Genomic DNA, 14590 nt, shown 5'->3' on the forward strand with positions numbered 1-14590 from the left:
AAGAAATCTTCAACATTATGCATTACCATTTAATGCAGAGTACAAGACCAGAGAATTAAAACATCTTTTAAATGAATCTAAGTAAAACAAAACAAAAGCAACTTTATATATTTAGTTCTCAAAGCAGCTTCCATTCCACATTTAAGTCTTATAAGTACCTGAAGTTTTTAATCACTGTACATGTGAGCTGGAGCTTAAACGCCTTCCAGGCAAATAAAAAGTTGCAGCCAGAGATGAATAAAACACAGCAGCAGAAAGGGAAATAAAGCCCCACATTCTCATATCGCACAATTCAAGTTTATTCCATTCATTCTTGCAACACAAACTTAAAAATACAGTATCATTTAGCATTCTGATGTCTATGAACCATGATGATGATGAACCCAACTGTGTCAAAACAATTAACAATGGTGAAAAGAGAAAGTCAAATATCAAAATGCAGAGAGCACTAATTTTCTTCTGTCACTGTATAGAAAGATGATTGTTTATCCATTTACAAAATATAATTAAGACAAGTTCCTTTTGAAATTTTGCATGCAACACTGCAATTGCTTGACCTAGGACACTCCATTCTTACCAGCTTCTTCTACAAATAATTAAACATTATGTTCAAAGATAAAGTTCCATTTAACTATTGTACTCCTTTTCCCATTTGCCCCACCCCCCCTCAGGAAAAAGGAGCAGAGGGTATAAAATTCAAAATAAACGTAAGGTTATAACTTATTCAACATAAATTTAAAAGGAAAAGGTTTAAGAACAGAGTGGATTTCCAAGCACATGTGATTCCAGTCTGACAAAGTATTTAAATTCTGTTTATAGAATGTAAAATAATTTACGGTTTGGTATTTTAATCTAGTTAGGGCCTACTCAAAGATACAGCCAGTCACTTTTTTTTTTTTTTCTAAAGTAGAGCTAGCAGGGGAATAAACGAACAAGCCCGGTTTCTAGATGATTACAAAAGCATAAGCTTTTGTTATTACTCTTTTTTTTTTTCCTCTTTTTTTTTTTTTTTTAAATTCTGGGCAAAATGATCAAACACCTCTTATGTAGTGCAAAAAGCATGAAAGTATTTCTTCTTTATGAGCCAAACATTAAATGCCCTCTTTTAACTATCTTGAAAGGCAGCTTGGGTATGTATTACAGCCAATTAACACTTGTATCACTCAAGTTTGTTTGCATTTTTTTTCCCCTCAAGTAAGAAAAAAATTAGGTGTCCACATAATTGTAGAAAAAGGGAGGCAAAATTGCCTCAGTGAATCAGCAGAAGAGTTAGTACAAAGATGATCTTTCTTTACTATGATAATGCTCACTAAAATGAGAATTGAAGGGAAAGGCAGGAAAGAATACAGAGAAAAAAACAAACCAAACCAAAAACCAAACCACTCTGGCCAGACGACTTGACACTAATCAACACAAAAAACTTGAATAATCAAGTTTTTTCACATAAAAACAGATTGCAGTTTTCTAGACTAGTATTTTCATAGCTAAGTATTTAATAGCATAATATGGAGGCAAATTTATGCCAAAGATGATTACTTTCATAGCTGAATAAAGAGTTAAACCTATAGTCTGTGTTCACAATATTACAATGACATGACAACCCAGCACTGATCAGAGATAAGATTAAAGAGTTCGCTTTAAATAGTCATTAAAAGCACTGTTCACCATACATGCTTGTTCTTTTATCAGCAGCTCCAATTGATTTATCACTGATTTCCAACCCTTCTGCTCTTCCTTGCCATCCATCTCCAAGAAGCAAAGAGTAATTGCACTGTACAGTTTATGGCCAGAGTTGATTGTTTTCTCCATTGCTTTTCTTATAGGATGTGTACATGTAAATCAGGTTCTGCTGTCCTTTTACAGTCTAAATGCAAGGCTTTTTATAGCTGAGACAGTCAACCATAATAAGCAACATTATTCAAGTAAAACTAAGTCTCCATTAAATATGAGTGGTAGTCACCAGCCTACTTCTACATCTTTTCAATTTCAACAGTGATATCAAAATATCAGCTACTTTTCCTTAATAATTCAGTATGAGACATTATATACATTTTTTTTCTGTATTGTGTATGGTATCAGAAAGTTTGAAATCTGTATTCCAAAAAAGAGGAAGATGTATAGTTTGTGGTATGAACTTTTCTGTTACAAAACCTGTTATTCAGTTTCGGATGAATCAGCAGTCTAATGAAAATTTTCAAGATGGGACAGGAAACCCTAAAACTTTGTTAAACACCTTCCTGTGAGTTATCAAGGCTGTTGTAGTACTGTCATACTTACTGGTATAGTAAATCTTATCTAGAAGTTGATGGTTAATGTGGTATAGTTGCACTGGGAACTTTCAGAACAAGCCCCAGGCCTTAATAAAACTTGAGGGGTTCACTCAGCAAGCAACAAAACACTGATTCAAAGATATGCATAATTAAAAGTGTTGTGTTTTTTTTTCCTCCAGTAGTTAAAGCAAGTTAAGACTTCTACTTGTATGTCTTCCTGTTCCTAACACCTGAACTTAGAAAGCTTACACGTACTTTAAAAGTTTACAAAAAAAGTTTAGCAACAATTTTCACCTCACAGGAATGTCTGAATAATTACTGTTCATTTTCCACACTTGACTTTATTACCCTTGTGTACCAAACAGCCTGTAGCTTTTGCACGTGTCTATAAATTTTATGCTGACATGGTGAGTAAAGAAATTCTGTCTTACAATACTTTTGGAAGTAACTACTGTGACATTTTGAACTCTCTCAAAAAACAGTTGCTTAAAAGGTCCATCCTGGACTAGAACAAACATGGGAAAGAAAAAAAAAAAAATCAAATTCAAGCATCCAAAAGTACTCTGACAGATATTCTGGAGTGTTAACACCACCATGCCTCAACTGATCTTTCTTGGTTTACTCAAGAGTCAGAAAAACATCAGTATGACATCCAATTAGTCAATATAAAGAACAGCTCCAATAACTAGTATCAAAAGTCCTCAAAACTGCAACATAAGCTTTAGGCAGAAGAAGAATAAAGCTACCCAGTGAGAGAAAGCGAGAAAAGCAACCCAGCCACCTACATTACTACACTTCAGATTATGGCAGACACTAATAGCATGGGACTATTGTTTCCTTCACAATTAGTTTCAGGTACATAGCACAGTACTTCCATCTAAAAGATTATTTCAACAAAAATCTTAGTACTAACCTAGGAGGTTTACAAGCCAAAAATTCAAGATCATGGTCTGTCTTCCTTCTTCCATTTTCACTAAAAACGGGAAGAGATTGTGCACTGAAAAGAAGTCCTAGAGGGACACTGTTCGTAATAGTTTTCAACCCTCTCCTAACAGATTATCTTCAATACAAGCCTCTAACTAGTCTGATTCATAAAGAATTTCCCTCCCCCCAAAGTATTTAGCTGAAGAAGCTGGAAGATGCAAAGAGTGACAGACAGGCAGCAGTGTGAGGCCACAGGAGAGACATTTAAGATATCGGTCCATCCGTCACTGAAGAAGAGTTTTGATTGCCTGGTTGTCAGTGGCTTCAAAGGCAGTTAGTCCATCTGGGCCTTTCACAGTCTTATCAGCACCCTGTAAAGACATGAAGAAGGATTGTCAAGTCATAAAGTCAGGCTGTTTTACTATAACATGTGTCACAAAAGTTACTCTGGATAATTATATTGATTATATACAGCTTTTTAATGCAGAGCATTTTTTCCATTTAGAAACCAAACAGACAAGATTTATGTGCAAAACTATTCGGTACACAGCTACCCTAAATTTCAAAATTTACTTTAGAACTAAGAAAAAAAAAGTCATGTCTTTGTCACACAGTAAATTGCAAGATCAGCAAATTATCAACTAATCTTTGATAGAAACAGAAGGATTTGGGTTTTTTTCCAGCAACTACTCACATGAATGCAAGAATTTAGTATTACACGCTTCTATGAAATCTATGGTGAAGCAAGCTTTTTCACACGCTATATTAAACAGGTAATTTCTGGAAGAGCTTACTAATAAATCAGACTATTTTCTTTCTATATCATGAAAGACTTCATCCATCTAGGACTGTGCTTCTCTCCCATTTTGGAAAAATCCCTATTGCTACATAAAAAAGACCAAATCATTCCAAGTCAAAAAGTGATCCAGTCTGTTTTGAATAAGTTATGCTTACACCTAAAAGGCAACAAAACAGAATAGGAGGGCAACAGGAGGATAGAGGATAACAGAAATATACCAACTAGACAAACTGTAGAATAGTAAGCGCAAACACAGTCTCCATGCTAGAATTATGGAAAGAGAGAAAAAGAAGCAAAGAGTAATTACCTAGTCATGTTTGTTTTGAGCACTGTGTAGTCATAAAAAAAAGTGAAAAAGCAGACTGAACTGTAAACAGGATAGATAAGTAAAGGGAGAAAAGTTATTAGAGAACACAGGACTGACTACGGAGATCAAGAGAGATGTTTCCTGAAAATAAGATAGATTCCAGAACACCTCCTCTTGAGAAGATACACAAGTCTCACTTTAAAATGTGTATCTGTTTAATCAAGTGACAGGAAGAGCACTGTGGGTGGCAAGAGCATGTACTGCAGAGGTTTGCTTCTAGTTTTACACATAAACTCTTAGTTGAATAAGTACAAATATCTTCTCAATCACATTACAATGAAGGAAGTACACAGATTAATAGTAAAGGACACCCAATAGTTTTCTAATAACATAACAGACATAGAATTTCAAGTGCTTCTCTACTGATAAAAGATAATACACATAAAATGCCACTAAACTTCCATATGTAATACTATGTCTGTTCCCAAGACAACTCTCAGCCCATTTAACTTCCCATAGTAACTGTTTCCAATGATCTAATAAACTGGACCTGACATTACTATGATTTGCTGCCAATATTACTTTTCATAACACAGAATATTTCCATCTTTGAGACCTCTACTCTCTACTTATAAATATTCAATCTGCCATTCTAAAAAGATGGCTTTATAGTGGTTTCTAAGGCATCAGTGCCCATCCTGCAGCCCACCAGCCAAGCTGATCCCATCGCAGCAGTTCCTCTTCTTTGCAGCCCCTAGAGACCCCCAGTGCAAGACGTGAGCTGAACAGACTGTTTTGTTTGGTGGCTGTCAGGTGTGGGGCAGGGAGTCAGGCTTCTGCTATCAGGAAAGAGCCTGGGAAAATAACATGGTCTGAGAACTCCAGTAAAGAATTCAGAGAGGGATACTTACAATTGCTGTAATTCCCTTCAGGCAGCTCACTCTAATACCTTTCAGGTAGCAGAATATAGGCATACATTTTGCGCATATGCAATGAATTCACTCCAGTGACAGAAGCAATCATAGTATTTATCTCTCTCCTGTCACCATGTAACATCCTTGGCCCAAAGAGTATGCAGTATGCTACAGTACCACTGTTCTGTTGGGTATGAACCTGATCTGAACCGTTCTCTTCCCAAGAAGTGACTAGTTGGTCGCTCCAAACACAGCTTAAGCTGAAACCACAGAAATTCACTGCTTGTGAAACATTTATTTTTCCTCTTAAAAAACCTGAGATATTTGACAGGTATCATCTTAGCTGTCCTGGGAGAAGAAAAGCAACCGTGAAAGTAATGATTTCTTTTGCAGGTGTTGATTATTTCTACTGCTTGGATAGCACTCTCAGATTAGAGCAGGGGTGTCAAACTCATTTTCACTGGGGGCCACATCAGCCTCACAGTTGCCTTCAAAGGGCCAAATGTATTTTTAGGATTTGGCCCACGAGCCTTGTGTTTATCACTTGGTTACGTGCATTGTACTCAAACTTTATCACCGACACTGTCTCATAACACAAAAGACTTACTGGTTTTTCTCCTTGGAACACAAACACATATTCACTTTCCCATCTCTCATTAAATTGCCTTCCTTCTGCATCCATCTTTCTCTTTCTGGACATTTTTGAATTCACGAGTGGGACCCTGGGTGCTGGTTACAAAATATCATTTTACAGGTACTTTTAAAAAATAACATGTAATTGCTGAAGTTCACGTATCTGACTAATTTATTAAAAAATTAAATGAAATATTTGCCCAGTTGAGAGTAACCCTTTAAGCGTAACCCCGCCCCGTCCCATGCGTAATTCTTGTCTGTCTTGTCTTTCAATGCCCCAAGGCAGTTAGTAGTGTCCCCGATCAGTCTCAGCTATTACTCTTTTTACACAGGCTCACTGCTCTCCTGTAGATACAGCTGCAGCTCCTGCAGCGTAACATGCGTCACACCTGACCAGTGCGCTGGCAGGAGCCTGGGGGCAAAGAGCTTGGCACTGCTACTGGGTTAAAACAAAGTGCCAGGCCGGATAAAAAAGCTGAAGGGCCGGATTAGGCCCACAGGCCGTGTGTTTGACAACTGTGGATTAGAGCCCATGTGGAAATCAAAAGGGCTTCAAAGCCGTTCTTTGGTGTTAAGCTCGGAAAACCTGAAGGAACTTGAAGAAAAATGGAACTGTGCAGTAACTGACCTGCCAGTATTCATCTTGAATCAGAGTTTAAAGAACTTTAACTTATAAAACTCTCCCTCAGTGTATCAGCATTTAGGGTACAAAAGATATAACTGTTAACTGAAGTAACTTTAAAGTATAAAGAGAACTTTTAGTTTAGATGCAGGACTGGTTTCCACCCCCATGCACATTTGTACTTCAGAGAAGTTACAGACATGGACACCCTGAGTTTCTAAAACAGTTTTACTGAAGGATAGGAGGGTCATGCCTACATAAGGAGGACATAATTTAATAAACTCAGCATTAATAAGTTAGGAGAACAGCTCCTTAGCTAGGCAGAAAGATTCCTGCCTGCATTCAATAGAATGAGAAGGAAGTAATAAACTTCAGGTCAAGAGCACTTTAACTTTCAGAAGCAGAACAACACTGCCTGGAAGCAAGTTCAATGGAAAGTTCATCAGAGTACAATGATTCCACAGTACTGTCTGTTTCCCCAAAGTAAAAAGCTGTTAACATTTTATGTTTGTCTTACATTCTTTTCTTAAAATACACACACACAAATATATATAAACCTTCTTTGGCAGGGTAATCACAAACAAGAACATTTGCCCTCTTAAGCCACCAGGCAAAGCACAAATGTTAAACATGCTCTGAAGGCAGCACAACAGCTACTTGGGTACAGTTGCAGTTCAGAACAAAACCCCACGAAGGGATGAGATAAAGACAGTGCAGAGCTGCCACCAAACCCTGTGAGACTGGAATTGGGGGCACTTAATAAAGCTGGTAGACGACTGGTTTACACAACAAGCAACAAACTTCCAAAAGAAGTTGCCAGATGAAGTTATGGAGGCAGATGTCAGCGTGTTCCAAAAGAATATGGATGAATTCATGGACAACAAATCTATAACCACTTCTTAAAGGGGACAGATGTGTGTAACTCTAAAATTTCCAACACAACAATTATGAATAAGAAGAATAAGTGAGCAGAAGTGGTCATACTCACAACTCTTCCCAAATGACATCTCCTCTGCCACTGTCAGCAGAGAAAAAAAAGGTGCTAAATTACCTAACTCAATAGGGTATTTCTTATAACACATTTTTAGTGGACAGTAGAAATCAAATTGCATTAGAGAATTTTACAAAAAGCAGAACAAACTTGAAAGATGAACAAATGGACAAGATTTGTCACATCTTTCATGATAAACCTCATCCTCCATTAGAAACATTCAAAATAGTTTATTGTCTATTTTAACAAGGTATTAGTTTCTCCTACACTAAAATAATCATATTTTTACATTACAAAATAAAATATAAAATTCTTCAAGAAAAACATGGAACAATTTGAATTCTATATATATCTTTCTGCTTTTCAAACAGGTGTCCCTTAAATCTGCTGTCCCTGAAAAAAATAGAAGCAAACTAAAATACAGTGACTGATGTTCCTTCAGTGCAGTTCTTAGCACTCATTACTTTATCTGTTATTTTGTTTTGTAGAAGGCTGGTACATAACATGAGCAAAATAAACACTTGGTATTTTGGAAGACAATTCAGTTCTAATTTTGTCAAAAGCTACTAAAAATTCATTTCCTCACTAATAGTAGAATATCTTCCAATATTACGATGTTATTTAACATTTTTTTATAATACTGAAAAGACAAAAGTGAAAAAATGAAGACAGGATATGACATTTCTGCCTCACTTTGAAGTCATTACATGCTGCAAACCACTTTACTGTTTAAAATTACAAAGGCTATTTTAATATGCCCCAAATTCCTGGAAAAATATTTTAAGATTAATAAAAAGGATTAACTATTGTTAATGTAATAGTAAGAGAACAAGTCCTGCCTTTGAACTTTAGACTAAAGCCAATTACTTTCATGTAATACAGTAATTCAGGGCAAAACAACATGTTCAGCTGTAACTCAAATGCTGATGGAGCAGTTCTAGGTAGCACAACAAACCTCCATAGGTCTGTTCTTTGGGATGTCTACAGTATGACGTTCCACACATTTTCATAAACGTGAAAGATATACTCAGATGTCCCAAAATTATTTCTAGTATTTTCAGTTTTATATACTGTATAAGTAAGGTTTGATAGTTTAAAAGGGAAGGATTATAAAAAAGGGCAATTTTGTAGGAATATGCAAAATTAATTCTTCAAAATATATGTATTTCAAGGATACAGTACTCTGATCTCAAGCCTGGCCAAAAAAGTGTTTATTAGAAAAGCATGTCTCAACTCAGACCTAGAAGGTTTACACTAATTCTGGTAGCCATAACACTGTAAGACTGAATTAATCCTAATTTAGTAAATTCACCCAGCCCTTGTCAATAGCAGTAAAAAACATCTTCACCCATTATGTATTTGAGGTACCTGGGATCTTTCAATTTTTGAGGATTAATATGATGCTGTATTATTACCTTCTGGTAATAGTAGGTTAATTAAGGTTTTTGGAGGCTGATCTAGCATACGTGTAGCAGCTGTTTCTTAATCTAAACATTAAAATCTTGTGCCCACATGGAAAGTAAAGTCTTTCCCAATATACAGAAAAGTTACAAGTAAAAAAACTTCACATTTTAAATTTTTTTCCCACTTTAGTATGTCTTAAAGTTTTATAATGAATGTGCGATTTTACAGGATCATAGAATATCTCAAACTAGAAGGGACCCATAAGGATTGTCCAACTCCCTGCTTCTTGCAGGACAACATTGGAACTTTAATCTCTATAGGTTTGGAAGGAGTGACACTATTTTAATATTGAACATGCCAATTAAAACTTTGGTTTTGATCTTTAATTTACCACTTTATCAATGTTTTCTTCTAGTCAGGCCTGAACCATCAGATATGACCACAGCTGTGCTAAGGTAAAAACTATGTAATGACTCCAATCTGTTAAAAAAATCCTTATAGTAATTGATTATGGCTGATCACTAAAATTAACACAACAGCAGTGCTTGAAAACAATCATTTGTGATCTCAACTTTTGAAGGTTTCAAATCACACCTAAGTTTCTTATAGTGTAATGAATCAAACCAAGCATTGCTGATTCCAAAATTAAAACATTTGAATAAGGCATCAAGAAGTACTCACTGAAAAACTGACTTCAGAATAAAGTGTATGAAAAAGGCCCTTTTGAGAAACTACCTTTGGAAGAGTAGAATATATCTACCCTTAAGTCATGTTAGGTGTTTATCAGTAATCCTATGTATGCACTGCAATTAAAGAGCAAAGTCATATAACTATTTCATTTGTTTTAAACAATGGAAGAAGTTTTACTTATGCAAAATAGCAGAATGTTGGTTATAGCTATCTTTTCATATTGGAAGAAATGTCTAAACTTCAATACCAAGGTAAGTTATGGTAATGTGAAGCTACAGTTCAAAGTGCTTTAATTGTAAAACCATAATACGACTTTTTTTTTTTTCCTATGTTTCATGAGTAGAAAAAAAAGGAATAAAAACAAAATAGTGGGGAGTTAAATCCATGCAACCATTACAATACATCAAAACTTAGAGAAAAAAAAGCTAAACCGGAACAAAGGATTTACCGAAGAGTAAAAGCAGCATAGAGCTATTTGCTTTCTGAAGCTGCAAAATTACTGCTTAAACCTCCTAGAGTACCTATTTGCAACCACTAATGAATATTAAAATCGCATTTCAAATACTTCCTGTAAAACCCACCATGCAATTCCATCAAATGATTCTTCAGAGTCCTTAATTCACCATTTTTGATGTATGTACTTTCCAAAGTCAAACCAAACATTATGGGATTACCTGTCTTTCACAGAAGGTCACACTTTAAATGCCTGCAGGGTTCTAAGAAACTTAAAGATAAATGACTTGGTTTAGGGAGCTCTTAATACCCCTCCAGAGACAGCAATTTGAAATGCTAGAATAAGTGTTATAACACACAAGATTAAGGAAGAAGCTCTCCTGCAGTTTTTGTATCGCTGCAGTTTTAATATGTAGCCAAATGCTACAGGATCATCAGGCAGTTTAGTAAATGTTAACTATGTCATCATTTGGAGCCATGGCTGACTCAAGACAGAAGTTAATGCATTTTTAGGGGGGTGGTGGGAAGGAGAGGCAGGAAATAATATCTATGAAATCTAAACTTCTGCAGAAGTAGTCAGTTCCAGTTCCCTTAAACTGCACAAGAGATGTAGCAGCAGAGTATACTCTGTTTTGGCAGGCATAATATTCTAGACTTTCTTCATCGGGTAAAACTCCTTCTCATTGAGCATGCAGCTACAGCTCCTTTTTCAAGCATCTATTTCACTTCACTTCTCACCTCCTTAAAGTCTCACCCCACCTACAATTGTAGCTGAATGTCACTTTCCATACAAAGGTCAAAACCATTGTTATTAACCCAAACTGGTATTCAGATTTTGCCCAGCCTATTTCTTCATAAGGATTTTTAGTGTTTTTATTTTCATTGCTAAAATGAAGCAATAGGAAGCTTTCTTTTCTTAGCAAATGCATATAGTCAATTACAAATACTTCTCCCAGGAAATTTGTGCTGGTTTGACCGAAAATGAGTTAATTTTCTTCATGCAGTTAGAAGCCTTTCTTTTTCATAGCTAGCAGGCTCATTATTTGGACTTAGTTTGAGAACAAGAGATAACACTCCCCGGACAGAGTTAATGTTTTTAATTGCTCTGGTCTGAAAGCCAAGGACATTTTGTGAGCCCCACAGATGTGAGGCATCGAGGCAGGGGGGCAGAGATGGGGCAGAGCTTGGCTGACATCCAGACTGATCAGAAAGAGTATTCCAGCCCATTAGCATCATGCTTCATATTTAAGGAGAAGTGGGATCTTCCGGTCTCAGTCTCTCATGTTCTCTTCGCTCTTGGAGACCTGTTCAGGGGAGTTCTGTTCGTGACTTTCATTAGTTCGTGACTTTTTGCCATTCTGCTGTTTCTCAGAGGCCTCAGGGCCTTTCTGCCTTTTCCCCGCCCCCTTTTTTTTTTTCCTTTTCTCTCTCACAGATCAGCTGTTGGGACCAGGTGCTGTTTCCTGGGACTGGCTGCTCGGCGTGGACGGAGTTCACAAGGAATTGCATTGAGTATCTTTTATTTTATATTCTGTTTCTAATAAATATATATACATTTACTAGTAGTGTACTAGTATTTTGTTATTTTCTTAAACTGTGTTTATCTTAATCCAAGTTTCTCCCTTCCCTTTTGATTCTCTCCCCCATTTGGTGGGGGGGTGAGCGGGAGTGAGCAGGCAGCTATTGTGGTTATACTGCTAGCTCTGGTTAAACCAGGACACAATGAAACTGTGTATCCAAACAATATTATTTCCTGTGATCAGGTACTTTCAAATAGAGGCCTCCCAACATATACTTCTAGCCATATTTAAATTACCATACATCTTATACTACACAGTTAAGGAATAAAGACTTGCATGTAAACAAACAAAAATACAGCTGTGGTAAAAGTTACGCAAGGGCTAGATAACCTTTAACCTTGACTATTTTTTTTTCTCTCAGAAAAGAAGATGTAAGGCTGCATTAATCCTTCAGATATGACAATACCCCAGGTACCTGTTGTCCAATGACAATAGGTGGTGCTTCTTTAGCTTATCAAAACTAATAAACATCAAACCAGGCTTTCAAAATGCTGACAACAAATAGGCTTGCAAAAATATTTTCCCCACAGTTCTGCAAAAATAAACATGAAGTACGGCAATGGAGAGAAAGAGATCACTTCTGTCTTTGCAACTAATAGTATAAGGCCAGTATGGGTATAAGGGACACTACAGGGCTAGCTAAAAGGACTTCAAATTCATCCTTCCCACCTGTTCCATGTCTCTTACTCTCAAGTTTCATCTGAAATTCATCCATCCCCTACAAAAAACCTGCCACAACAGAGACAGCTGAGCAAGCATTTAGTACATGGCAACAAGCAAACACCATCTGCCCTTTACCAAGGAACACCACAGAGACGAGGTGAGCAGTAAAACAGAGAATCTGGGTTCTATGGAAGCACATCCAAAGAAGAGCGAGGAAGCTGGTGAAGGGTCTAGAGAGCAAGCCATATGTTTAGCCTGGAAAAAAAAAAAAAGAGTCTGACAAGAGACCTTATTACTCTCTGCAATTTCCTGAAAGGAGCAAGGTGAGTGTCAGTCTTGTTTCCCAGGTAACAAGTAACAGGATGAGAAGAAATAGCCACAAGTTGCACCAGGGGAGGTATAGATAGGATATTAAGAAAAAAATTTTTCACTGAAAGGGTTATCAAGCACTGAAACATGCTGCCCACGGAAGTGGTTGAATCACCATCCCTGGAGGTATTTAAAAGATGTGTAGATGTAGCACTTAGGGACATGGTTTAGTGGTGGACAAGGCAGTGTTAGGTTTATGGTTGGACTTGATGATCTTAAAGAGTATTTTCCAAGTAACAACTGTGATTTATCATACAAAAGCCTTGCTGAAAGTTACTTAAAATTCCGTAAAATAAATTGCTGCTTTTTAAGGGACAACAGTTGGTGTCATGGCTTCAACTCTTAGCATCACCTACAGCAGGGGTGTCAAACTCATTTTCACCATGGGCCACATCAGCCTCGCGGTTGCCTTCAAAGGCAATGTAATTTTAGGACTGTATAAATGTAGGAGTGGTTGCATTTTTACAGTCCTAAAATTACATTTGTCCCTTTGAAGGCAACCGCGAGCCTAATGTGCTCCCTGGTGAAGATGAGTTTGACACCCCTGATCTACAGGAAATTGAATTAGTCATGTACCATGTATGTTAAAATTTTTTGTAGAGACTGAACTAATAAGAGCCAGCGTAGACCAGTTTCAACAACAGAAAGCATAGGGTTGTAGCAGCCCAGGCTACTTTAGCTTAAGATCAAGTGGTCACCCTAATAATTCTAGTCAGTTTAAGAGCTTAGAATCTTGATTCAGTGTCTCTACTATTTATATGTATTTATTATCCTCTGACAGTGAATTATGCCAAATACTTTCAATGCCTTTGCTGCTTTTAGTGGAAGATTGTTTAAAGAATGCTCTGCAGTCACACTACACTAGAGTAACGAGCTTACTTCCATCAGATGACTGAATCATCAACAGTAACAGTTTACAAAAGTCCTGCAGGTCACTTTGACTAAGCTAACCTTCTTCATATTTGGTACTTTTATTAAGGTATATCTTTTGCATTTTATGTCCTATTAATGTCCAAAACATTCCTTGGAAGTCTTGTGGAATGCAAACACACTAAGGAGATATTCATCACTGTGTTTATCAGATCTCAAAAATAGTGAAAGTACAAAAGAATATTCATTATTTTTGTTTTCCTGATTAAAAATGTTGAAGAGGCTATTGAATTCTAGTTCAACAGCTTAAGGGATATTTTTCACAGGTGCCACATATGCAAGATATCAACTAACAGGGTAAATGAAGGCAGCTGAGAGTAGGTGTATGTAGAAACATGAAACTTCTCATCAGTAAGTAGAAGTTCAGTATTCACAAAAGCAACACAGAACAGCTTTGAAGAAAAATCTTTAATATATTGGTTCATCATCTGCAGTTCCACTATTTACATACACTAACATCACACACTGAATACTTGTCCTGCATTTGGAGTAACAACAAAATACACCCCACTCCATAAGTAAGGAGGAAGAACATGGAACAGTCAAAGTTGAACATTCAGTAATTTTTAGAACTTTGATTAAGGGTTTAACTACCTGATCTCCCACATATCTGCTATTAAAGAACGTATGAAATCAGACTATGTGAGAAACAAGGTGTAACCAACAGATGTTCAAACTAAAGTAATAAGATAACGGTATTAAGAACAACCTCATAATATAAGATATGCCTCAAATAGAGCGAGCTGATGCACAGAGTTCAGTTCATAAATGTTTCATCAGCTAGCCTATGTGAATGGAAGCAAGCAGATGCAGTACAACATTTAGCTCTGTATGAAGAAATCTGAAAACAGGCTTTCCAAAAATATCCAGTTGCAGTAACATTTTTCTAACCCCACCTCCTAGGCCAAGTTCACTTTCTTATAACACTCTACACATCTCTGTAAGATTGCCTCATCTTTGTGACTGTTGAACTTAACCAATGCCATTCAATCTGTACTGTGTATAAAGGTCAATACATTCTCACAAGCTCTGTGAAAAACA

At 36.6% G+C, this 14590-nt stretch overlaps 1 protein-coding gene across 1 annotated transcript in view; it reads right to left on the bottom strand.

Annotated features, from left to right (window-relative positions):
• Positions 1-281: 281 nt before the first annotated feature.
• Positions 282-14590, bottom strand: part of MTPN (myotrophin) — a 40939-nt gene continuing 26630 nt past the window's right edge. Inside the window, exon 4 of the mRNA XM_065626713.1 lies at positions 282-3565. Coding sequence (XP_065482785.1) covers positions 3479-3565 — 87 coding nt within the window. The 3' untranslated portion in view covers positions 282-3478. The remainder of the gene's footprint in view (positions 3566-14590) is intronic.

Source organism: Caloenas nicobarica, chromosome 1, assembly GCF_036013445.1.
Source record: "Caloenas nicobarica isolate bCalNic1 chromosome 1, bCalNic1.hap1, whole genome shotgun sequence".
Lineage (NCBI taxonomy): Eukaryota > Metazoa > Chordata > Aves > Columbiformes > Columbidae > Caloenas > Caloenas nicobarica.